At 44.8% G+C, this 26,397-nt stretch overlaps 1 protein-coding gene across 1 annotated transcript in view; it reads left to right on the top strand.

The window, feature by feature from the left end:
• Nucleotides 1-26,397, top strand: part of LOC109022827 — a 73,767-nt gene that overhangs the window by 18,445 nt on the left and 28,925 nt on the right. Inside the window, exon 3 of the mRNA XM_019007976.1 lies at nt 7,713-7,796. Within this exon, the coding sequence (XP_018863521.1) occupies nt 7,713-7,796 (84 nt within the window). The remainder of the gene's footprint in view (nt 1-7,712; nt 7,797-26,397) is intronic.

The raw sequence follows: 26,397 nt of genomic DNA, 5'->3' as shown, positions 1-26,397 counted from the left end.
CTTTTTGCATCAACACTTGAAAAGTACAGTGTGTTGATAAGACATGATAGCGCATTCCTGAGGAATCCATGGAAGCACAAGGCACACATTTCACTGCGTGCAGACAGACAAACATGTTTAAGTTCATCCAAAGCAGGGCAGACCCTTCTCAGCCCTGAGTTCCTCAGAATTTAGTGGAAACTTGAATGTTGGATGAAGAATTTGAGGTGGAACATGAAACAATCCCTTTCATCCTCAGCTGAAGCGCTGGTACTCATTTTGTCCTTGGTAATTAAAGAGTATTTCTTACTTTTCTCATTCTTTCAAATCTGTATCAGTAAGATCTTTAGAGTAATTGCTCAGAACAATAACATGGAAGTAGAACATCACTGATCTCCTTGGCTGGAAAATTTGTGAAAGGGAATGAAAAAAGGGAGAATTTCCCTGTAAGGGCTGCAGTTTGGAGCTCAGTGGGGTCTGAGCTTGGAAAGAGCAGCTCTGTGTCAGCTTTGAAGAGGTAAATCCTTGAATTCACAGTGTGTGTGTGTGTGTGTAAGTCACATATAACAGGAAATATCAGACTGTAAAAAAATCTGATAAATTTCAAGGAACTAGTGTCGGCAAAAACTAAAGCAACTAAACTAAGCAACTAGTGTCAGAAATGGGTGCAAGAAATATTTTAAGAGAAAACAAATACAAGTAGAGAGAAAAACAGGCAAGGATTTAAATATATCATAAGCACATCACAACTAATTCATCTGATAAAGGAAGATACAAGACAGAAGAGGTGATTGATGTAGCTCAAAGATTTGATGGTACAAAGCTGCCTTTACTTGAAATGATGAAAGGAAATAGGGCAAAAACCAGAATATTGAGGATTATTTACGATGTAAAGAGAGGGAGAGTAATCAAAAGGTCTGAGTAAATTCTAAAATGAAATAAGAAATGGCTTATGGTGTATGTGGGGTGGAGAGAATAAAGAAATCATTATTAAATGGAGAGTCACCCAGGAATCTAAAATGGATCAGCCCTGAACTGATTTCATAAATGGGCCTTGACAAAGGGAAAAACACAGCAGCACAAGGCTATCTGTGATTAAAGGAAATAGTTCACAATGTGGGATGTTAATAGAACACTTGGAAAGGAGAAGTATAAATAGAAGACCAGTACCATGTATGTGTTCTGTACATAAAAGAAATTAATTTAATTTTTTTTTTGCAAAATATTGAGAATTAATTTGGAATATAATAAACTGCTGAGATGGCAAGGGATTGCAGAATCCATGTGAGGAAGGAACACCTTTTCCTTTTTCCCCTTTCAAAAAAGGGATTTGAGACATTATTGCTCAGTACATGGTAAAATATTGTCCAAATTTTTCTAGCTCATAATCTGTGAAGCATATTCACTAAGAAGTTCCTACTCTTGGAAGAATGTCTGTAATGAGGCACCTCCTGCCCCAAGACAGAGCTGCCTGGATGCTTGTTCTGGTCTTTTTAGTAAGTGTGGATGCCTCTGGCTACCTAAAGAAGTAAAAAAACTTTTTGTTTAATGTGTGTTATTCCTGTAAATTTGAATCAACCAGACTGGATTTGTTCTGTTGGTGCATCTTTGACAGACCTAATGTCTACTTAGCGACAGGAATGTGAATGCCCTGTGGAGCATCAGGGTACCAGCATTAAAGTATATGAGGTTTGCACTTACAGGGAGATGTATTTTCAAACATCTAATACATTGTAGGTGCCTAAAATAAATAGAAGATTTTTATCAGTAACTTCTCATCAAGGATTATATTGTATCTGAGAAGAGTGACAGTTGACAGTGTTGCAGAATTCTATCAAATTGGATATAAATTTCTCAATAATTTTTGTATTAATTTCTGTATGCAAGATGGCAAAAGTGAATTCAGAAGGAACTGACTGATGTGAGAAATAAGTAAGGTTGACACTACGAGCCTAAGATTTTGCCCATACTGCTCAGTAGAGAACCCAGAAGGAAAAAAAAAAAAAAAAAAAAGGTTGAATTAGTGCCAAGCACAGGCAACAGGCAGTTAGAAAAATGATGGAACAGTTGCTGGGACATTAGTAAATGTGGATTCCAGGCAATACCATTTCTAAAATAACTTTTCTTTGTAAAATTATGTTTAAGGTCTGGAAGTAATGATTTATGAAGAAATATGAAAATAATTAGATGTGTTTAACTTGGCAAAATAAATGAAGAGTGTTGTACTTGTCCACAAGCATATGAAGAGCATAAACAGAAACTATGGAGAAGAATTGCCTTGGACAGGGCCTAAGGAATGCAAATGAAATGTATTGTGATCATAATGCAAGAAGGAAAATGTATCTCAGATATCAGGTAATATCCTCCATTAGCAAGATTTATGAGACCCATCATGATGGGAATGTGACGGAAATGATGAAAAGTCCATTGACTGAGTCAACCGAAATTGGATTAGGAGGTGTAGAACACTTCAGCCCTGAAAGAGGATTTGTCACATGCCCAGCAAATACTGCAGACTCGTGAGACTGAGGCATAACACAGATGTATTTCAGTTCTTTCTCGATGTCAGAGATGCAGGTTCTGTCCTTGTGTGTGAATGCAGGTGGACAATCACCGAGCAAGTGTACCTTGGTCGTGCCTTGGCTTCTCTCAGTTGAAGTTCCATATGAGTCTTGTGGCAGAGTCTTCATAAACAATAGCACAGTAATATGCTCCTTCACCCCATGAGCTTCCCTAGAACCAGAGGGTTCCCCAGAGAAACTGGGGACAGAACATTTTGATCTTACTCTACTGTCTGTGTCCCAGGTACCTGCCCAGAGGGCTTCCAGACTCCAGGGCTCACTTCAGAAGCTCAGGAGTGTTGATTCTGCTCACCTGACTCTGTGCCAGAGAACTCTGGCTCTCATCTGGTGATAAACCTAAGTGATAGACTTGGAAGGGGTCCACTTGTTTTCACCTTCAGCAGCTTGCTCTCAGGAGTCAGCTGCTGCCAGAGCTGAGGCACACGGCTGGTTTGGCATCCAGCACCAGGTGTTTCTCTGGCACTGCTCCATGTCTTATATCATGCTCAGTACTAAAGAAATTCAGTTTATTGAGCCTCTCTCCACAACTGGTTTCACCACAGGTTTTGGAGTCAGCACTCCTGTTGTGACAGCAGGTTTTGATTAGATTCTTACCTGAGATCATGGGTGCACTGTTCATCTCCTGGAAACCTTCTGCAAGGTAATGGCTGGGCAGCTTTTGCCCCGTTTTAAATCCTTATGAAGGCCAAAGTTGGTGGCTGCCTTGTGTCATGTCACCAAGGCTCGGCCTCCAGTAGTTTGCTACTTTCCCTTCAGAGAATCTCAGGCACCTGCACAAAATTGCTTAGAAGAATTTAGAAGGTTGGTCATCTTTGAAAGGTGCCTTGTGGATCTAAATTAGTGGTCTCCATGGTAGGATGCACAAGACTATCAGAGCACAGGAGGAATATTTTTTTTTCAATAATAAATTTTAAAAATTTAAAATAGGGTTTATTTCATCTTTACCCTTTTTTTATCTTTGTGTATGCTTTGTAAAGTATATAATGCAGCAGTACGTGGACATAATTTGTAGACAAATACACATACATTGGTGTGCACACTCAAAATTTTTTAACTGATCAGGTGTACAATTGTAAAAGGTTTGGAGCCTGCTGATATCTACATGTTCAGAGAAGGATGAGGATGACGGCTGTGGTACAAAGACCTTCCACTATTAATTCTTCCACAAAGAGAATCCTAAATACTGATGATAACCTTTGAAGAGGGAATATGACACAAAATAATGAAATGTAATGAAAAACCTTGGGCAATGCTGCTGGGACAGTCTGTGCTTCCTTGTGTTGTCGAGTAGGTGCTTGAACTCTTTCTCACGTACACTGGGGTGTATTTTAGCTTCATATAAATCCACAACTGCTGTGTAGTCAAATAACGTCATGCCTGGTTCCTGTGTCTCTTTGTTGGGTCCAGTCTGGTTCTCCAGACTGGTATCCATCTGCTCTCATGGAGCAACCAGGCCTAGTCTGGACAGTCAGACAACCACAAGTCCTGGAACATCTGGGAACATCTGTCCCCAGAAAAGGGCATAAATGGGGCTGTTTCCACTCACAGGCTGGTGTCCCATTTTCAGCTGTAGCTGGTAGCTGCAGCTGCTCTGATCATTCAGAACATTAATTTATAGTCTTTATTTGTGGCCCAGGGCTTCAGTGGACTCATTCATGGCACCACAGCCATGGCTCTGCCCAGGGGAGGCCCTTGAAGGATGTGGAATAGGGCAGGAAATAAGGAAAAATGGGGTCAGTTTTTACACTACTGGATCTCTGACTGGCACCTGCCATCTGATCTTTCTCTTGAGGCAAAAAACACAGTCAGGTCTCAGCAGTTTCCATCGCACAGTGCAGGCAGCATACCTGTTTGCCAAAGATACATGCTGCCAAACTTTGAGCTGTCATTCCAAATTAAGGTGTTAGAGCTTTCCTCGCCTATGATAAGTCATTAAATATTGCTCAATTACCCTTGCACTGAGCCTTTTTTTAAACTCAAGCTTACTTTACTGAAAGGCATCCTGTCTTGATTTGGAGATATTAAAAGATGAAAAATCCTCTTTCCTTTGATAGGGCAAGGTTTTTAATGTCAAATCATTCTCACTATAAAACTGTGCCTGATTTCCAATTTAAGCTGGTCTGGCTTCAGCTTCCAGCAATTGGTTCTTGTTATGCCTTTCTTGGCTGGATTAAAGACCCCTCTAGGACCTGGTATTTTCTTCCTTTGAAGGTACTTATACATCGTAATCAAACCATCTCTTGATCTTTTTAATAAACTAAACAGATTGAGCTCCTTAAGTGTCTCATTCTCAGGCAGCTATTCCAATTCTCAAATAATTTTTATGACTCTTGCTCAAATTTTCCTGTGTCCTTTTAAAAACACGGCCACCAGAAACAAAGGCACTCAGGGTATTTATAGTCAACTGTTTGTCCCTTTTTCCAAAATTCTTTAGATTCTCTTATTTCATGCTGTGGGTTCCCCAGTCTGTAGAAGGCTTTCTTGCTCCTATGACTGCTGATGTCGTTTGCTCCAGGTGAGCGAGAAGTGCTCCAAGACACGTAATCTAGCATCAAAAAAATGTGTGGACCTTTGCTCTGATTGGTGTAACTGTTCTTAACCCTTTTTTTGCCCATTTGTAGGAGTGATTTTAAATTATTAGTGCTCGGGAACTGGGACCTTTGTGTATTTTACATTCTGAAAGGACAAGAACTTGAGCTCTTTGGGACTGTCCAAAATCACTATTGATTGTAACTGAGCCTGTTTGTTCTTGTAGGGGAAACTGAGGCTTCTACCACTCTCCAAAAGTGATCTCAGTAACCAAAATGATGTTTCAGTTCAGGCAATGGTCATAAGAGATAACACAGGGGGATTGGCCAGGGAGGACAGAGTTCAGGAACCACTCAGACTTCTCTAATGAGCCCAGGAAGCTGCCGTGGTTTGTACACAGAATGATGCTGTCTGTGAGGATTTTCTAAACCTGTCTAGTGCTGCTTCTTAGACTCTGCTCTCAGACTGTTGCTTTGCTGGTTTTGTTTTTCCTGTAATGTACCTGTGTTTATTAAGGGGATAGTGGATGATCACTCCCCACCCAATAAAAAGGAAATTTTCCAGGTTGCCTTGGTGAAATTATTTCTGTTACAATCCCTTATCTCCTTTTGGTCCTCTTTTCTGATTATGTTCCTGTTATTAGTCATAGTGATCTGCTGACTATGAGCAAACTGGAGGCCAGATTTGGGGAACCTTGTGTTGCAAATATTAGGCATTTTTTGTTGCACCAACCAGCCTCCAAGATATTTATCCTTGCAATTATCTGCCAGATAGGTAACAGCTATTACCTGGTTTTAAGATAGGGAGGAGAAGCCGAGGTATGGGAAACTTCAGTAGGTCAGGGTTTGAACTAAGATCTTCTGAATCTGGGGTAATTGTGCCTCCTCTCTGTTCCATCTTTAAAAAATAAAGCACACATGTTAGTTCTGAGGCTCACTTTCATCTTCACCATTCTGCCTTCAGAAATCTTCACTCCTCCTCGCCGCACTGCGGTTGCCCTCGAAGAGTTGCACAAAGGCTGTCAGTCGCTTTGGTTCACTGTCATCAAATATTGAGGAAAAATAGGAACAAATACAAGTTTCATATTAAAAGAGGCAATTTCATTTCCTTTCTGGAGTCTGTGTAGCTTTTTAATGCTATGTGAAGAAGCAGAATCCCTTGTGCCTGATGAACAGGGCTCATTTACCTCAACTCGGACCTCTGCCCTGGCGCGCAGGAGACGGGCAAGTGGACACCTGGGACCGGCCTGGGCTGTGGCTTGGAGATGCACTGTTGTATTTTTAATTCCCAGCTGGGGCCGACTGCCAAAACTGGGCCATTTTTTAATTAAACTGTAGGGGGGGGCAAGAAGAGCCACTAAAGACCGCCGGACTGTGCAGGGGACCGCTGCCCGAGCCGGACTGGGAGCGGAGCCAGCCCCGCTCTGGCCGCGGAGGTGCTCCCGTGTAGGCACCTCCGCAGAGGAGCTGCCCCCACACGGGAAGCGTCCCCTCAGGGCTGTCCCTGCACACGAGGTGTCCCCTCAGGGCTGTCCCCGCACACGAGGTGTCCCCTCAGGGCTGTCCCCGCACACGAGGTGTCCCCTCAGGGCTGTCCCCGCACACGAGGTGTCCCCTCAGGGCTGTTCCCGCGCTGCCCCTCAGCCCCTCCCGACGCGGGCTCCCTGCGCGCTCCGGGGCCGCCCTGCGGCGCGCGGCGGCGGGGCGGCAGCGCCCCCTGGTGCGCCGCGGCGGCCCCGCCCGGGGTTCCTCCTCACCGGGACCGGCGGGACCGGGTGTGTCCGAGCGCCGGCCGGAGCGTGGCCGGGTGTGTCCGGTGCGGGCACAGCCGGGCCGGAGTGCAGGGCACAGCCACGGCGCTGCGTGTGGCGGCGCCGGGGCAGGGACAGATGCCCGGGGCCGCCGCTCTGGGGTGTGGCGGTGGCAGAGACGTCGGGCAGCAGACGTAGCGCTGAGCTTCAGGCGAGCTGGCAGCGCTGGCAGGGGCTGTCTGTCACGCAGGGAGCACCTCAGCGGGGCCGGGGGGAGCTATGACCCATAGAACTTGCACCTTAAACACTTGGTCGGGGTCTCCGTGGGCTGGGTAGCAGCTCCCCAGGGATGAACTGCGAGGAGAGGCCATAGAAGACCTACAGCAGATGAGGCTCCGCAAAATGTGAAGGGTAGCTGTGTGTTGTGAGCCCTCTGTGCTCATTCCTCACCTTCCAAAGCTGGGTTGTGGCCCTGGCCCCCGGTCTGGGCTGGAGGGGAAAGTCCCCTCCTGCTGCCACAGTGGGCGAGGAGGCTGCTGGCTGCTGCAGGGGAGAAAAGGCTGAAGCTGCCAGAACAAAACTGTAAGGTATAAAAGCCTACAAATTGGGGAGAGCATTCTCCTTTGACAGAGTAAAAATAAAACCTGGAATGGGAAAGGAAAGGCGTGAAAGAGTTAGTGACAAAATATCATGTACAGCTGGGGAGATGATGGTTTTATTGGTATTGCAGGGGGGGAGGGAGAAGCTGAGAGGCAGTGAAAACACAATTTGGCCTAAAATTGAATTTCTCTGATAAGGAATTTCAGAAGCGGCTGCCTCATTCACTGTGCGGCCAAATAATCATATGCGCTTTAATAATCTTTATTTTACAGGAGTATGTTGCCAGGGCAACAGAGTGTAAGCAGGAGCACAGCACCTTGCAGATCACAAAGGCAAAGCTGCAGAAAGACATTTCAGTGAGTTTCTCTCTCCCTTTTGCAATGTAATGACGACTTATTTTTCATGCACTGATTTAATAATCTTATTGAAAGATCCTTTCCCAGTTTCTCTTATTCTTGTCTGTCTGAGCACGGACAAAGGCAAAAATCTGGAATTGTCAAGCCCACTGGGCTCAGCAAACTAACAGATGTAATATGTTTAGCATTTTTATGTAATTACTTTTTATTGCTATTTTACCCTACTTCTATTCCTCCCTGGTTAGATGCTGCTTCCCTTCCATTCCAACCCAATCAGGGGCTGGAGAGGGGCTGGGAGAGAGTTGGTAATTGACGGCATTAATCGGGAATTATTAGTGGGACGTGTTTTCAGAGGTGGGGGTTGGGTGCAGCAAGAGACCTTTTAGGAAGGGTGAATTGAATTATGGGCGATGCAATAATGAAGCCTGTGGGCTGTGAGCTGTAGAGGACACTCATCCTCGCAGAGCTCTGGGTGTTATTTATTACGGGCTCTGCGCTCTGGGTGAAAACCAGCACGTTGCCCTGCTGACATCCTCTGGATGATGGGGTCTCAACTAGGTGGGCTGAAAAACAAGCTGATTTGGGATGATTAAAAATGGAAACTTCTAGAGATCTTTGGTGTTGGTTAGGCTGGGAGCAGAAATGCCACAACCAAACCCTCAGTAGGGTGCAGTGTGACCAGTCTGTCTCTTGTAAACATTTTGCCTCTTGTTCTTTCTCAAGGGCCAGGCTGAGGAAGGAAGAGTGTGAAAAGCAATTGTTGCAGGCCGCACAATGAGAGGTAGGGGAAGGCTTTGTGAAATGAAGTACAAAAACCCTGGGTCACCTCCCTTCGGCTGAGGAATTCCAAGACATCAGGAACAAAGGCTGACACCGGAGCTCAGCTGTGTTCTGGCACTGCATGTGGCAGGTCTCGCTGGCTCCAGGGAGCAGCAGAATGTGTGGGTTTGGTGGGCTGAAAGACTCAGGAAAAGGACATGGTGATGGGGGTTTGCAGCCTCAGCTGAGAATGTCATGGTTTTGTAGTGTGGATACAGGCTCATAGATGTTACTGACATGGACCTTTGCTGTAGGAGGCCAGTTCTTTAAAGAACAGCACATGGATTTATGTGTTCTGTATTTTGAGAAAGAATTACATGAAGTGATATATTAACAGTTTATGTAAAATAATACATTTAATATATATAAAAATAATATTTAGGCCAAGCAGTATTCTCCCTACAGGATTACACTGTGGCAAACACTACTGGTTTTCTCTGAGTCAGCATCCCCCCGTCACTGTGAATGTGAGATGTTCCTTGAACCAGGGTTTTACAGAGCAGTAATAACTGCCCTGAAGCACACTGCAGAAATGTCTAGATTCAGGAGTGGGAGGTAGTTCTGCAGAGAGCAACCAAACCCTTGGACCAGATGTGAGGACAGTTGCATGCAAGAGAGGGGAAAAGTCTGTTTGGAGGCTGGGCAGGAAGCCCATAATTCATGATGTCCCTGTGTCCCCAGGTTCGGAATAGTCCCAGCCATATGGAGGTATTAACAGTAACACAGTGCTTGGAGTTTCTCCACCACTACTAATGTCTAATCAAAGCACAGACAAAAACTGGAGTCCTGAATCCCAGTTAAAATTCTGTTGTTTTCTCGAAAAAGAGATGAGCATTTAGACCTGAGACATCCAAATCCAAGGAGTAAAATGTTCCTGGCTGCATTTACAAGAGTGTGTGATTCTGTGCAGAGTGAGGTGAGCAATTAATGCTGCATTTATATGTTCAGTTTATTAACATTGGTTTATAAACCAAGTGTAAGGACATTGTACTCTCACTAAGAACTTCAGCTTGGCTTTTAGAATATTTGTACTGCTAATCCTAAAGAGCACAGGATTGGATAAAACTGTGGTATAAAAATTATTCAATATAAGATTCTGCAATAGAATAATGTACATTAAATATATACAATATAGAAAGCAATAAGATACCTTCTATATAATATTATATATGTAAGTATATATAATTATTCATTTGTAGTTTTGAATGTGTATGTAGATTGAGGAGTTTAGGAACAAAGACAATTACTTAATGTTGTCATAAAAAGGAAAAATAAAACCTCTTTTTTTCTGAGCAAACATATCCCAGGTTTCACCTTCCTGCTACTAAATGAACAAATTGCAATAATGTAACTACTGGGTAAGGTTTTATCTGATTAGAAAATTCAGCAGTGCCTGACACTGAATTGTCCCATTGTTCCTAATCTGGAGATATGCGGGATTTTCTATAGCCATTGTAATACTTGTCCTTTTTTTTTTTTTCATGGACAGGTCTGATTACTATTATCTGGGCTATACTTTCCTTATGATGAAAAAGACTTTTCATAAAGCAGAAAAGACTTAATTATGTACAAAACTATTTTTACTGACTATAAAAGCACACAAGCATAGTTCAAGTTGTGCTCCTAAAGTTTTTTCATGGCATGTGGGGTCAGGAGAGGGAATGAACAGAAAAGCTTGAATGCAAGATTCCTACTTAGTCTTTTTTGCCCCACAAACCTGGAATCTGCTTAATCTTAGAATTTTTAATCTTTTGTATAGAAATAATATTTCTTTGGGTTCCCATAATATGACAAATATTTGGAAATTGATATATTCAGAAAAGGGTGGTTGTATTTCTCTGGGTGTATCTAGAGAACCTGTGGAGTAAACCACGTCTCTGTTGCTACCTTTATGTTAGCAGAAAAGCCAGGAATGAGGGAGCAGCCTGTTCCCTTTGATGAAGCATTTGAGGAAAGATCTCCCCATTCCCATGTCCTCAGAGAGCTGGAGACAAGGTCACACTGATCTGAGGAAAGCCAAGTAACTTCTAGAAATCCCAAATCAGACAAACAATACAAGATCTGTCCACCATTCAGATTTAGATGAAGTCACCTTCCATGCAGCCTCCACTAATGTTTAAGGGGTTTTTTTTTTTAATTATTTGGAATTGGCTGGTTTCTGTGAAATCCAACAGCTCTTCTCCTCTAGGCTCTATCTAGCCAAGGAAATCTACACAGTTTTTGTCATCTCTGCAGCATTCATTTCATAGAGGTGCTGCACATTGATTCCGTTAAAATACCTAGATAGATCTCCTCAAAGTAATCTTCCATGGAGCCTGGAGGAAGGCAGCTGACTGCAACCAGACTGGGCCACAGAAAGAACTATGGAGCAAGGTGAACTGCAGACTGCCAGACAGACACTGGACAGTACTTCTATAGTTCTGGGAGACTGCATTTTTAGCTCCTTAAAGCCAGTGCTGGATGCTGGAGGTTCCTCTACAATTTTTAAATCTTTTTTTTCCTGTTTTAATAATAATAAACTTTAAAATAGAGAAAGTTAAAAGGATTTTTATTGGCTCTTTGTAAGACTCAATGGGGAAGCCCAAAACTGAAGCAAGGTGAAAGAATCTGTACTTGCTGCAGGTGGAAGCAGGGTTATTGCCATCACAATATTGAAAAGGTTTGTCTTTGTACTGATTTTCCTATTTTCCTTAGGACTGATGGGATAAAATTTTTGTGAGAAATTGAAGCTCAGCAGCTTAAATACCCATGTATTTCTAGCACAAAATCTGGGCAATTTGCTTTCCTCTTCCTGCTAGCTTGTATCCTGCTGCCTTTTGAAATGGAAACTCTTCTGACCCTCTAACCCTCTTGTTACTCAGAATAAAACTCTTTTAATTGTGTTTTGGAGGAGCATGCAAGGAGCTCCCACACTACTAATCAGCTTTGCTGGTTTGGGTCTGTATCTCCAGGATTCATGTCAGCAGAATAGCTTGATATTATTGCTGCTCTGCATCACTGATTTAATGCTGAAGAACTTTAAAGGCGCAGGTCCCCATTTCTATCTGTGTGTTCCTACAGAGTGAGAGCAGCTCCTGGGCACCCCTGGCAGTATCTGGCACCTTGCAGGAGGACTTGGGCAGGCCCTGCTGTTCTTTGGGGTGCCCGAAGGGCTTCCCACAGTGTCTGAGAGGGTGACTGCCTGCTGGGCAGGGCTTGTTGTGGGCACAGCATTAACACTGAGACAGTTTTTTGGAAGAGACCTTTCATACCTGTTTGTTTGCAAAGTATCATGTGGAAATGCAGGTCAGCTTTAGTGCCTGGCACGTCTTCACACAATTAAAAACAAAAAACCCCAAAACTCTTCTAGCTAGAGTCTGTGTTTTGCATTGGCCAGAAGCAGTTCTGAATGGATTTAAAGCAGACCTGTCTGAAGCTGTTTGAGGTCCTCTGCAGCTTTGGTTTGAAGGATGGAACCAGAACTTCAGCACTGGATAATACTGAAAAGCCTTCCTTTATATTAGGAAGATGGAAGTTGGTCAATATAAAATCCTGCCCTGCTGTAGCTCTTCCTTGGGCAGACCTTCACCCATTTTAGCACTCTTCCTTACATCGTGTGCCTTTTCACCATCCTCAGAAAACACAAACACTGCTTTAGCTTTTCACATTTCAATATAACTATGTTTAGCACTGAGGTTTGCCCCAGCTGCAACCCATCGTACACAGAACTGCCACTGCTGCCAAATTGCTGATGTTTGTTCATACCTCTGCTAATGTGCCTCTCTTTGGCCTTCTGCATTCCAGGAGTAGGAAGGCTACTTAACCCGAGTCCTGGCTCTCTGATCCTGTTTGATCAGGAACAGTGATGCAGGAACCACCTTGGACAAATGACTGTACTGAGAACATTCCCAATTGCCCTGTAATAAACCTGCCATCCTCCCTGAAAAGACACGATGAGGATAGAGAGGGCAACAGTGATTGAAAGGTCAACAAGTTTGAGCACTGGCAGAATGAAAGAAACAAATTATAATGCTGAGGCCATGATGCTGAGAGCACCCTGTGTCTAAATCCTGGCGTGATTGGAGCCTGGGTGTGCCAGCATGAGTGCCAGCCTGGTCCCGCAAGAGAGGATGCAGGATCTCAGCATCCCTTTATCCTCTCTGTGGCTGAGTACTCACAGGCTTGAGTGCTGGAGATCACTCACAGAAAGAGATCAGAATTCACCAAGTGTCACAGTGCTAGGCTCCCTGTGTGAGAAGGAGCTCTGTGCTGATGAGTCTTCCAGCCTCCCAGTCGGGGCCAAACACACCTGGGGCGGATCCCGTCGGTACTGAGGGATGTGTGCACCTGGCTATGCTGGGCTTGAGTCAGAATTTGTCTTTTAATAAGATGCAAGGAGGAACTTTTCAGTGTGTTCTCAATAAGGTAGGAAAATGGAAACATATTACAGCTGATGTGTTCTGTCATCTTGTCCACTTGTTCTGAAAGGGACAGTCCTGACGAGACAGGATGAGGCTCTGGGCCTCATCCCACTGACACAAAGCTGGGAGGAGCTGGCCAAGAAGCCACTGTGTGTGTCCTCTTTGATTTGTTCTAGTGAAACCTTTAATTTGCAGGGATAAAAATAAACTTTATGGTGCTTTTGTCATCCTGCAGTTCTGCTGACCCTACGCACTTTTGGGCGATGGCATTTTGGATTTGAGACCATTCAAATTCTAATACTTTAAGTTCTGGGGTTATTTTTTTTTTTCCTGTTGTAAACCAGTTAATCCATGTTCATGCAACAGTTGCATGTTTCCTGTAGTTTTAAGACCTGAAGTCTGAACAAAAACTGCTGGTACTGAGCAGCTAGTTCAGTGTCCCAGAGAAACAGCCTACATGAGCTTTGAAGGACTTAATTAATGCCATAACCTTTGGGCTTTTTATATTATTATAGTCTTTTACACTTAAAAGCTTGATCTGTTTTATTACCTCAAAGCATGCACAAGATACTGTTGTGCACATCATCATCATCTCTAAATGTGAAGTGTTTGCACAAATGAGTTTCAGACAACCTGCTGTAAAGATGGCAGTTTGTGAAGTTTCATGGGGTAAGTAATTCCTGCAGAGACAAGCTCACAGTGATCAGAGATGCCTCCCAGCAGGAACCTGTGCAAGGCCAGGTTAGGTAGAGCTTAGACCTGGTGCACCAGCAGCCCCTTTCAGCTAGCAGGGAGCACATCCACACTTTTGTTTTCACATGCAGAGATCAACTTTCTCCTGTAGATGAATATCCAAATCTGGGTGATTATAACAGAGAAATGAGATCCCATGTTCTTACCACAAACATGTTAACCCAGGATGTGATTTCCTGACCATGGCTGAAAACATGTTCAGGTGGCATTGCTCTTAAGAAGTCTTTTCTGATTCATTTTCATTTCAGGGTGTCCTACAGACCTCACTGACACCTGCTTAAACATGGCATCCACAGATAATTCACTGTTCTTTCTCAGACATTCACCCCTCACAAGCCCTCTTTGGGGCACGATAGAAGCAACTATGTTCTGAAGTCACAGAGTCACAGACTGGGTTAAGTTGGAAGGGGCATTTAAAGAGGAACTAGTTCAGCTCCTCTGCCCTGGGCAGGGACACCTTCCACTCTCCCAGGGTGCCCCAAGCCCTGTCCAACTTTGCCTTGAACACTTTCAGGGACCCAGGGGCATTTGCTATTCTCCAAGCATGTAGTGCTCTCTGAAGATGATGATTAACTATAGCTCAGTACTTCCAGTACTCACAAGGAAATTGTGCCATACCTTCCAATGTGGGCTCCTAACAGTATCCAAAGCATTCTGCTGTGTGGGATTATTTCCATCAGCCCCATTAGTTTCCCCATTTTACATCATGTTTTGGGCATGCAGTGTTGCTATATTTTTATCAGAAAGCTTTAAGTGTCATTTGCAGGAAATGCAAGGCAATGTGCAGACTGAATCTTAATATCTATCCAGGTCCGTTTGATACTGGTCCTGAAGTGATACCTGCTGATGTCCCTATTCTTTCATTTCACAGAGATGTTAGCTGCACATAGATAGAACTTCAAGCCATTCATGGAGTAGTCACTGCTCACCCAGTAGCTTTGGGGACTCCTGTCTGACAAAAAGGATGCCCAAGAGAAGTAACAGTTTTGCTAGGAACCTCACATGTAATATGGCAAAGCCACTTCTGAGACATTTAGTTTGATTTTGATGGAAACTCCAGCCACTACTTTGTCCCTTTGTAACTTACAGGGGATTATAAAGACTAGCTTCTCTGGGCACCCTGTGCCAGTACCTGACTACGTTCATTACCACCACACTTGGTCTGCTCAAGAACTGCAGAATTACTCTGGTAAGACTGGATATTTTTCTGTCAGATGCAACTGAAGGAGAAAGAGTGGCTGTCAGGGAATTGTGATTACATGGTGTGAAAACCCTTCAGGTCAGTTGGAAAGTGATGTGTCACACACTTTCCACTCTGATGCATGACTAAGGAAGAATGCAAAGATTGATGGCAAAGTGTGATTAGGTGGATCAATAAACCACAGGATGTTTTGGATTCTGGAGCTGTAAGGAACAGTGGGAGGCATTGGAAAGTGTGTATTCACCAGCACCTAGGGACTGCTCCCATGCCTGAAAGCAGGTACAAAACTAAGTAGGAAATGGTAGCAGGAAGCTTCAAACTGAATTGGCAGTGCCACAGAAAAAGTAGGGAAAAATAGGAAATGGGACTCCAGCGCATTCTGCAATTTGCTGTGCAGCAATATGTTTGTCTGTGGACTCTTTGTCCTTTACTGTGTGGGATGATTAAAGTAAAAAAGGCTCTTACCCTAAAGTATGAAATTCTTTCCCTCTGCTGTGTTCCTAGATTGTTGATACTCTAATTTTGAACAGATGTCTCTAGTAAGTAAATGGTTATTCAGTTTTGCATTGGCCAAGTTCATGTTCTGGCTGTAGACAGGAGGGACACACATTTCTTTCTGTGAAGGCATCAGAGCTCAGTCTGTGACTTATTAAATTGATGTGATGGTGGCCAGTGCTCAGGTTCATTAACTGTAACAATTGTATTCCCTGAAAGTTGCCAGCCATTCCAAGGAGGGAAGAACCATGCTGGGATGATCTTTGGCTTTGTGAGAGGTGACTGATTCCAAGAAGCATTTACACCTGCCAATGCTCAGGGAATCAGGTAACAGTTGAAAAGAGAGGATCTGAAATGTTGTGACTTTTGCTATAAGTTTAAGAGAAGATAATTAGGGTTGCTGCGCCTGCATTCAGCTGGATTCACAACAATGTTGATGCAGCTGCAAAAGGCCCAGAGCTGTTGGAATGTGGTCTGTGATGTGGTTGATTCAGCAGCTGAACTGAGGAATTTTATAGCTAAGAGCTCTTTACTGAAACCAAAATATACCAGAACAGAAATCTCCCAGCACTTTTAAGCAGAGTCCTGGTGAAGCTGCTCAGTAGTTTGTGAATTGAGGTGATTGGACTAATTGGATGTTGGACAGAGCCTGATTGAGTTCATGTCTCATGGCTGGAAATCACAAACACTGAAAGCTTAGTTCAGCATGCCTTTATCACATCACCTCTTGTTTCAGGAATCACAGCTTTTGTTCATGCCAGGATCAATGTCTGAACAGAGAATGTTTCCAGTAGCTTGGGATCTGGATGCTTCTTTCAAGGCCAAGATGATGAAGGATCTGGGCCTTGATACTCGCAAGATGAGCAGCTCTGCTTGGTGTAAGAGCAGGGACAGTCATGTGTGTTCTCTGAACAAGTGTCTGATACTGGGATGGACTGGGGAAGGTTCCCTGATCACTTGTCCTCCGATGCAGTCCTCTGGATCACAGGATTCTTGTTCTCTGCCTCGGCAAAGATCCTCTGTTAAGTTTCCACTTTATCTGCTAAATTAATTTTCTATGAACTGAAAAGAGACAATAGGTTTTATTTGTGTATGTTTTGTTGGGGTTTTAAAAAAATTTTTGGTCCATCTTTCCTTGCTACTAGCTCTTTCAAATGAGGAAATTCCCAGTCATTTTCCCTAGTGCTTTTTATACTCACTTACTTTGGAGACTATTTTGTTTATTGGATTTGTTATTTAAAATCTGTTTCCTTATGTCTCTCTCTTTAATTTCCTCTTCTTTATCAGGGCTGCATGAAGGTACGCTGAGTCCCAAAGCTATTCTATCCTAAATTCTGGTATTAGATATATAGATATATATATATATATATATAATATATAAAACTTCAGGGCTAATGGCACCTATACCTGGGATTATTTATGGGTTTTCATAAAAAAGAAAGAGGAAAATACAGAATTGCATGGCTCTTCTCTTCCTTCCCCACTTCCCAACCCCCTCCCCACAGAGGAGTTTAATGTTAAATGATAAATGTGGAAATTAGAGACTGTCGAGAAAATCCAATTTGGTGAGGAGTTTTAAAAATCCCATAATAAACGCCGAGTGAAATGTATGATTTAATGCGGGGCGCCAATGGCTGCTATTATGTGCTATTAGCAAATCGGGGTTGAGAGTGAATCTTTATCACGGGGCGCGCGCGGGCCGGGGCCGCCTTTGCTGCTGCTATTGATTTGTAGCCGCTTGTCATAATGACATGGGGAAGCAATGAATGGAAGATGTGCTTTTGATAGGATTGAAGGGTGCAAAGGGGGGAGAAAAAATTCAGCAAGTTTTCTATCTCTTCTGCCTGATTAGATTTTTTTTCTTCTTTTAAGAGCTTTCACATTCCAATAAAAATGCTAAATCAGCTCTGAAGCAGAATTGTTAGGGAGTAAATAGCCAGTCACATTTAAAGGAGGAAAATATCTGACTTTATGGCTCTGGCTTCACAGCAACTGATGAGTCTAAAGAATATTTCTGGCTCCACAGAAATTACAGTAGTGGGTGGTGCAAGGGTGGCTGGGACCTGGTCAGAAGACCTGCAGGCAGTAGGCATCGACATCTGTGGGATGCAGTTTGTCAGGAGGCACAGGAATTAAATCCCCAGTGCTGGTGTTTAAGGAGAGGAGGCTGTGCTTCATGACCTCTGAAACAAAAGTGACTGCAATGAAAAAAAATCTGTATGCCTTATAGTAACAAATAATAAAGGTCTCCTCTGCACCTGGAAAGAAGATTTTTGCCACTTTAATTATAGGTGTTCATTGTCAGAAACCCAACCCAGGTTTAATGGGAAAGGAGTGCAATCCCTGTGCTGTTTGGGGAAAGTAGTGTGACTGCACTGGGGGCTTTCCTGCAAGTCAGGCTCTTAGGAACCAAGAGCAGGTCCCTGCCCAGCCATGGCTCTGGTGCACACGTGGAATGAGACAAAATCCAGCTGTGCTCAGGAGTGGATCTCAGCATGGGTCTGTGTGTGCCTTTGCCTTTCTGATTAGCAGATCCTCGTGCTTTTAATTTCTTGTCTTCCAAATATTTTGCCAGCCCTGGGGAGGTGGAACTTGCCTACACCCCAAGGAGCAGAGTTCCACTTTGAGCTCCTTTGCATCAAAGTCCGCACATGTCTTCTCTCTTTACTACTATGATTATTACTGTTCTTGATATTGTTATTATTACTCTGGCTGGCCAGGCTGAAGAGCTGTGGGTTGAGTAAAGTTTGGAACTCTGATATTTCAGTCCTCCCTTTTGGCCTGACCAGTCTCAGCTGCTCTTACTTACAGAAACCTCAAATAGCAGCTGAGAGAACGTGGTTTTCCAGGGCTCACTCTCAGAGTATGAAATAGCAGATTAGAAATCAATGCAAAGAGTCCAAGTTCCCACTTCATCACTCAGGAGAAGGAAATACAGTATTCCTGGTCTGAGCTGTATGCTTATGAAAATCACATCCTTTAAAACAGCCTTTGAATGAAACAGTGATCAGTGGAGATGGGCGGATTTCATGTCAGAGGCAGGCAGGCTGATGGTGTGTCTGACGTGGTGTTCACCTCACCACCCCTGCTCTGACGGCACTCTCCAGGAGTGCACAGCTCATGTCCTGCTGGAGGCGGCTGCACATCTGCCACAGAAATTCAGTGCAAACCCTTGATGTGTCAAATGCTGCTTTTTGTGGCAGACAAAGCAGAGAGGATTAGCACCTGACCTGTTCCAGCTCAAGAGCTTTGACTATGAATCACACAGGGCTGGACACTTTAGGAATCCATCTCACCCCTCAAGCCATTCCAGCACACTCATACAAACAGAATGGATTATTCCTACAGGAATGGATGAACAATGAACCAGTGGGAACCCTTTTCTAGGGGAAAGTGCTATTTTGGGCCAGTCTTTTGTGGTGTTTGATAAGAAGATAATGAATTGATTCTCTGCATTTATTTACGAAGGTAAATGTAGGCTGGGAATCAACTTTGGGAAGCTTTTGGTGCTAGTGTGATATTGCTTCCAGAATAGTTCCGTATACTTCTGAACAGATGAGTCAGCAAAAGTACAGAGGCATTCCAGCTCTGGTCTGTCCTATCTTTTGGCCCCTAGGTACAAATTTTATTATACCAGCAGAGGAGGCTGATATGACAACAGCTTTCAAACATGAAGATGCTGCTGCCAAAGGAAAAGGAATAATTTGTTTCCTGTGTTGAAGACTTAATGGCTTTAAATAGCCACTAGGTTAGATCAGCAGCCTGGAACTTGAAGTCTGTGAACCGCCTGGGCTCTTTTGAAAGCGCTCTGGTCAATCTGTCTGTAAGTGTTCAGTGTAATTGTTCACGTTGTATTACCTGTTTCCTGGGAAGTCAGAGACACCTTTTTGCAAAATGACAGGAAAAGGCCAACTTTGGTCCCTCCTGGCTCCTGCTCATGTCAGGGGTGGGACCTCTGAAGGTGCCTTCCAGCCCAAACAGTGCTGTGAGTCTGTGATCTGGATGTTTTACCCCAAGTGCATGTGGGTTGTGTGGCCCATGACATTGGATGCAAATTCTGTCAATGTATGATCACTATTTAGACCCCTCTATGGTGAAAAAATGAATAATCTTGGTCTTTTGTTTAGTATTTCATGAATAAACCTGGACATAGAAAACCCTAAACCCACAGTGACAAGGATAAACAACGGAATGGCAAACAGTAACATAATTTTGGTAAGATCCCGTCAGGAGAACAAAGCTGTGGAATTCCTGAGCTATTGTTTTCCCTCTGCCCCTCTTTCTTATGTTTTCCCTTGGTTGAAGAGGGAGGAGGATAGAGCAAATTCTAACAGTAGCTTCTAAAATCACCTCTCTTCTTTCAGTGAGTACAGGTGAGCTATCTCCACAGGCTCCTAAAAGCACATTGATCATTTTCAATTTCAACGCTTTTCTGTAATAAAACTGTTTAGTTATAGCAGATAATTTTGGGGCTGCTTATAGTGTTGCTGTCTGTTGGAAGACCTGCAAAACCCTTTTCTGTTATGCTTAGGGTCCAAACCTCTGTCATGCAAGGAGCCCCTTACATGTGCACCCTTCCACTCCCCAGCACCACTGGGGCTCTGGCTCCAGGCACAGCTGTCTGAGCCACTGCCCAGAGCATTCAGAGATGTCAGCAGATGTGAGCACTCTGAGAGAACTCAGTGCCATAGTTTAGTTGAGGTGCTAGGGTGTGGGTTGGACTCAATGATCTTGAAGGTGTCTTCCAACCTGGTGATTCTGTAATTCTGTGAATATAGGAAAAAAGAGATTAGGATAAATCAGGTGTGGACTTAATCATTTCTTGTTAAAATCTTTTTAACAAGATGCAGAAATACTCCTCTGTAGGCAGTCATGAGGCAGTAGGTCCACTGCCAAATGTCCCTTCTAATTCTTTCAGTAAGAAATACACATGACTATCTGACAGCCTGTAGCACAAGTGCCTTCGCAGTGATGCCATCCAAGGACTGACCAGGTGGTGTGGGAAGTAGTTGTGGGTTTTGCAGGTTATCTCATTTTTGTCAGCACAGTACAAATGTTTAAATATTGCTGGTCTTTGCTGCAGACCCTCTCCTTAGAAATCAGGAGATTTTCTAGGAGATTTGGAGTTTCTGGAGCTGTTTAAAACTACATAACTGGCCATGCTAAAAGAGAGTGTTCCAGTGTTCCTCCCTTCTCAGCTTTGAAATTTGTTCCTGCACCTCCTTGTGCTGGCATCGGAGCCAAAGCAGAGGCAGTCTGGTGAGTGTTGATGTGGGGTAACATCCCATAGGAGGTGAGAGGACATCCTCTTCTTCCTCCTTGGAAGTTTTCCAGCACATTAGGTCAAACACACAGTAAAGCACTTCATGACAATTTTGCAGGGTGCTCCGTTCCCGCTGCCCTGGGTGGATTCCGAGCTCTTTTTGGTTCTCAAGGCTCATGGTGTTGCAGCTGTCAGGCAGTGTGACAGCCACACATCCTGTTAGCCAACATGACTCCCACATGCTCTGTGGGACACGTGCCAGGCGCTGAAACAGCTCCCAGGGCCATGGATCTGGCTGGGCGGGCAGGAGGAGTGTGTTCAGAAGTAGCCTTGCTCACAGGCTGCCAAGATGACAAATATTCCCTAAACGAGACCATTAAGTAAAATAATCTTAATATACATAGGGAACATCTATGACAAAATATATGATGCATACTTGCTGTATTTAAAACTTGAATTAGTGAGAGGGACGCAGCATCGTGTTTGTCCGAGGAACGCTCAGAACTGCTCAGTGGAGACAGTGTGCTTGGGATAATCTGTTGCCTGGTGAAATGTTTTTCTGTTCTGAGTTGGATGTGCAAGATACAGGACACAAAACACCAGTTCTCCTGGGAATGTGATCCAGCTGTTCTGTGTGGCCTTTGAAATGTGCACCTCATGCTGCTGGAGATGAGTGTCATGGCAGCATATTGAGGGAGTTTTAGAGGCACACTGTCCCCCCACACCCCTGGGGCAGCCCTGCCCTGCATCACTACAACCCTGGAGCAGCTGCTCTCTAAGCCTGAACAGCTCATTCTCCATTCTGTTCTGGCTCCAACCATGGACGACAAACAGACTCTGCACATATGTGTGGGTAGGGAAGATGTGCTCGGGAAGTTTGCAATAGCTCAGATGTGACCCCTGAATACCTGAGAGGACAGTCAGTTCCCTTGGTGCTGATTGAAATCGCTGGGCTCACACAGAGCTGTGTGTCACAGTGTTTGTCATTACCTTTCTCCTGGGGTTTCCTGGCCTGAGTGATGCACGTTAGCTGCCTGACTAATGCTTGGCACCATACAGAGACCTGTAAAATGCTTACAGAGGAACTGCAAGCACACCTTTAAATATCTCCTCTTTATGATTCGGCCTGTGAGTCTGATGCTTGCTTGGGCACACAGGTATTTAATCCATACTGAGCTGGAACTCTTTACCTGCATCCTGCAGGTCATAATGCTAGCAGGTGGGAATATGCCAATAAAATGTGCTGATAATTCTCATCTTGCAGCATTCTCTCCAAGCAGTCTATCGCTTCCTTGTTCTCCATGTCCTCACAAAAAAGGTAAGGGGAGAGTTAAGGGGTTGGGGAACTGCTGACTTTACAGCAGTTCAAGCAGGGGCCAGCAAGGCCTGGAGTGGAATGGGACTGGGAGGAGAGAGTACAAACCATCAGTAACATGTCCATCTTGTCTGAAAGTAGGGTGGGGTTCCTGCATCCACACCAAACACTGAAGGAGCAATAGGGTAAATAGTAACTTGCAGCATGTGTCGAATGTGGGGTCAGTGAGTTGTGCCATGAACTGATGTGTCCTGCTAGCCCTGAGGAGTTGAGCTGAAAGGAGATGGGCACAGCACCAAAATATGCAACAGCAGTGATGGGGGCAGGCCAAGAGCTGGGCTGTGTGTCCTGCAGAGAGCTCATCAATGCAATGGAGGCATGAGCCTAGCCACTGGAAAGCCCCAGTATATGGCACCGTGTTCCATGATTGTAGGATTGTAGGGAAGGAGAGGGATAGAACAATATTAGGTAAAACCACTGCGGTATAGAAGCTGTTTGAGGGTGCAAAATGTCTTGGTGTGCTGATGTGGGGAGAGGTGAGAGCTGGGCTGAAGTAAGGGGAAAAAGGGAGAAAGGAACAGTGAAGCTCAGTGGATGTTGTCCTGGTTTGGGATTGTGCTTAGGGATCCTTTCAGGGCTTAGTCAGTGATGGAGCTTGTGCTGACAGCAGCAGCTCTAGCAGCACAGAAACAGCAGAATTTGGTTATGATGCTCTCTGGGAGATACCACACTTTCCTGTAGAAACCCCTGAAGCTAACAGGCTCTGGATTCGAGAGAGAAACCACTCAAGCAATCCATCTGGAACTAATGGGGTTTGTGCCTTTGATAGGGCTGTGCTTTTCAATACACCTTCTGTAGCCTTTGAATCTGGTGAGAGCTGAACCTTGCTATAATCATTTCCACACAGGACAACAAAGGTTTCTATTTAACCCAAAATTTAGTCAGCTATACCCTCCCTGGCAAATAAGCATGAATAATTACTACAAATTATTGGGAAAAAACATCTGTCTTAATTACATCCCAGAGGATGAAATCTCCCACCTTGTCTGAGTGCAGAAAGAGCAGCTGGCAAATGGAGGTTTCTCTCTGTCCACTAAATGGAACCTGTTTTCACCACCCCCAGACAGTTCTTAGCCTGCTTATTCTCCTGTTAATTAACGTTGGCACCTCAGAAGGACTTACCTGAGCCAGGAAGGAGGCAACAGCCGTGCTCTTTCCCCATCCTGGGAGGAGGTGCTCGCTGCAGTGCTGGCCTGAGGCATGGAGTCGGTGACTGGTGGCCAAGTGGGTCTGAGTCCTGATGTTTCATCCACCCCAAAAGGCTTGAAATTGTGGGGACAGCTATTAGGAATCTTCCTGGACATGACCAAAGGTGTTAGTTCACCCTATATTAAAAATCACTTCTGGGCCTGGGCTTGACTGCACAAAAATATAATCTGGAGAGTCTTTTATCTCCACTAGTAACAGAACAGCAATCTCCTCACGATTGCTGTGAAGATGTCTGTTGGAAAATGAAACCTGTCTCTTTCATGCAGGAAAAAAATGCCCATTGCTACCATCAGCTGCCATTTCCCCCAGTGCTGCCAATAAAAAGGTACTTGTGTCCTTGGGGTCTGCCACCGATTTGTTCCTCTTGTACAGTGTCTGAAAATCTTACTTGTTCCTTGCAAATGTGTCTGTGATGGAAGGAGCTGCTGCTCTCCAAACTTGAGTCTGGATGCTCCAGAGGACTGCTGGGGACAGGGAAGCTGCTACCTGGAGCTGTCCTTTAGGGAAGGGAAGGTGAGGCAAGGGCTTTGCAGGGAGAGGACCTTAATCTGAATCACAAACTTTAATTTTGTTGGAAATGTAAGATTAGCTGCAATAAAAGCTAAAAGGGAAGTACCTTGAACTCTCTGAAAAATCCTGGACTTCCTATTAATAGATCTGTGTTTAGAATAACATGACACATCAAGTTTCCCCAAGCACTGAATCATGTGCATTTCCATTAGTGCTCAGCATGTCTGCAGTCACACAGCCCCATCTGACTCCATCCCTCCTCTGCAGGCTCTGGAGTCATGGTGCAGCAAGAACCTTCTTGGGTTCTGTAGCATCTCAGCTGTGCAGATTCATCACTGGCTTGGGGTTTTAGAAAACATTTGTGTCCTCCATACTTTATTAGTTCCTGACAGACTGAATGTTTATAACATACTTCTCAGCAAGCTGTTTGCAACTCATCGCCCTGCTTGCTTTATAGTCTATAAATATTTAATTCTTTAATAAACTGCTTATATGTAATATCAAATGACTGATGTACTTCTCTCCCCTCTTCAGCAATGCTATTATTTGCAAAACAGTTCTTTTGGTGTTTTGAATTGCAATATATTCTTTAAATGCTTGAATTTCCTTTTCCTAACTAGCAATTTCTTCAGGTTATTTGGTGAATTGACAAACAACACAATGGCTTCTGCAGCGCTCTGGGAGCTGCCCTTTCCTAAAGTCTCCATGGGGAGACTTCCAAATAGTCAACTGACCATTCCAACTGGCTGCAATCTGAGTGTCTTGAACCCTGGGGGTGATATTTCTGTACTATTTTCCACCTGTGCATGTTGGGAAGTGTCAGGAACTATTTGAGCCTGTTGGGTGCTGTGCAGAGCGAGGTGCAGGACGCTCCATGGGGGTGTCACGAGTTAGCATCCTGACTCTTGCTGTGTGCTGCATCCCCCTCCTTCTGCCTTGCCCACCGTATTCTCTATGCTCATTTTCCCAGCACAGAGGACAGTCTCCTTCCTGCTCCTCTTTGGTAGCACTTGTGGAGTGACTCTGATTGGGTTTGGTCCTAAGCTTCGTTCCATTTTCCCTGGGGGTTTCTCTATCTGAGGAGCAGGCAGCAGGCTGCTGGACTCCTCTGTCCAGTCCTCAGCCTTTGGGCTCCTCTTGGAGTGCCAGATCCTGTTCGACGTGCAAGGGGAGCAGAAACCTTGAGGACTGCAGAAGTGTTAACCAAGTGAGTCCACGGCCAGAGCCATTGATCTGCTCTGCAGCCTACTCCATGTCTGGGTTAGAAAACCCTCTGAGGCTGTCAACCAGCCATTGTTAGGGTGATGGGCTGCACTGGGCTGCCCCAGGATCTCTGGACAGAGTGGACAGGCCTGTGGAGCTGGCAGGGAGGGCTGTCTATCAGTACAGACACAGGAAGAGATGGTGACATTGCACCACCATGTTTGTGCCTCCCAGCCTGTCCTTGAATCCTTGTCCTACCCTGCACCTTAGGGCAGGTTGCTGCTCAGGCTTTGCCCTGTTAATCCCATCCTTAAGGCTCATGGCATGCCAAGGCACCATTCAGGATTGGGCACCCTGCACTGCAAAACCAGGTTGGGGAAGGATTCAGCACCTGTAAGAATGACAAGGGCATGGCAGGGGCATGGCCCTTCTGTAGAGTTGCTTTCTGTTGGTTTCAGTTGTTCTATATTCCCAGGCTCTGTTTGGTCTGGACACCTTGGTACTGACCTGCTTTGAGGCTGGAGATCAGAACGATGAGGCAGAGCCACGCAGCACCATCAGGGTTGGCGTTCTGCAGCATCCAGATCAGCAGTGTCACAGCACTGGGGTCAGGAAGCCATTGGCTCTGTGGTTGATGGGGTGGAACTAGATTTTCATTAAGGTCCTTCTGACCCAAACCACTCCATGATATGATTCTAGGATCTGCTCAGATCATTCCATCCGATCACGGCTGCTCTGTTCCTCACAGACAGCTTTGGGCTGTTCACTTGGGTCCGGGCTGGTTTGACTGCAGGTTCCTTGTCACTGGGGTGGCAACATGCCTTAGCTGTGCCCCTGAGAGGCTGCATGGCCATGGGCAGGACATTCACACACAGCGGCTGGGTCAGGTTGCCTGTTGGGTTATCCTTGATGTCCAGAATTTTTACAAGCAGTTTGTAGTGGCAAGCCCAGGTTTGGAATTGCTGCCCAGAGGCCATCCTAGTGTCCTGGTTTTGAACAGACCTGGCAGCCTTTTCTCAGTCTCCTGGGCACCCTTGCAGAGCAGGGAATGCAGAAGGGACACAGCTGTTGAGTTGTGGAAAAGGAATGGAGGGAGGTGACAGCTGGATGGGCCTGTGGTCAGGAGTCTGAACAGCATGGGGAAGCAGCTGCCATCTCTTCTACAGGGGGTAATTGCACCCCCTGCACATTGCTCCTTAGACACAGACCAGAGTGTAGCCCTCCTGTCTGGAGTCTCAGTGTTTGAGCCTAAGGCCCCCTGGTTACTGTGTGCCTGGGGGTGACGGGCTCTCGCACTGCTGTGCCTGTGACAGGCAGCACACCCTTAGAGACAGTAGGGCTGCCAAGAGATTGCTCAGGAGCCTTTCTGGAGA

Source organism: Parus major, chromosome 11 (genome assembly GCF_001522545.3).
Source record: "Parus major isolate Abel chromosome 11, Parus_major1.1, whole genome shotgun sequence".
In the NCBI taxonomy this organism is placed as follows: domain Eukaryota; kingdom Metazoa; phylum Chordata; class Aves; order Passeriformes; family Paridae; genus Parus; species Parus major.
The sequence above is the reverse complement of the archived record's forward strand: the minus strand, read 5'-3'. Positions and strand labels throughout refer to the sequence as shown.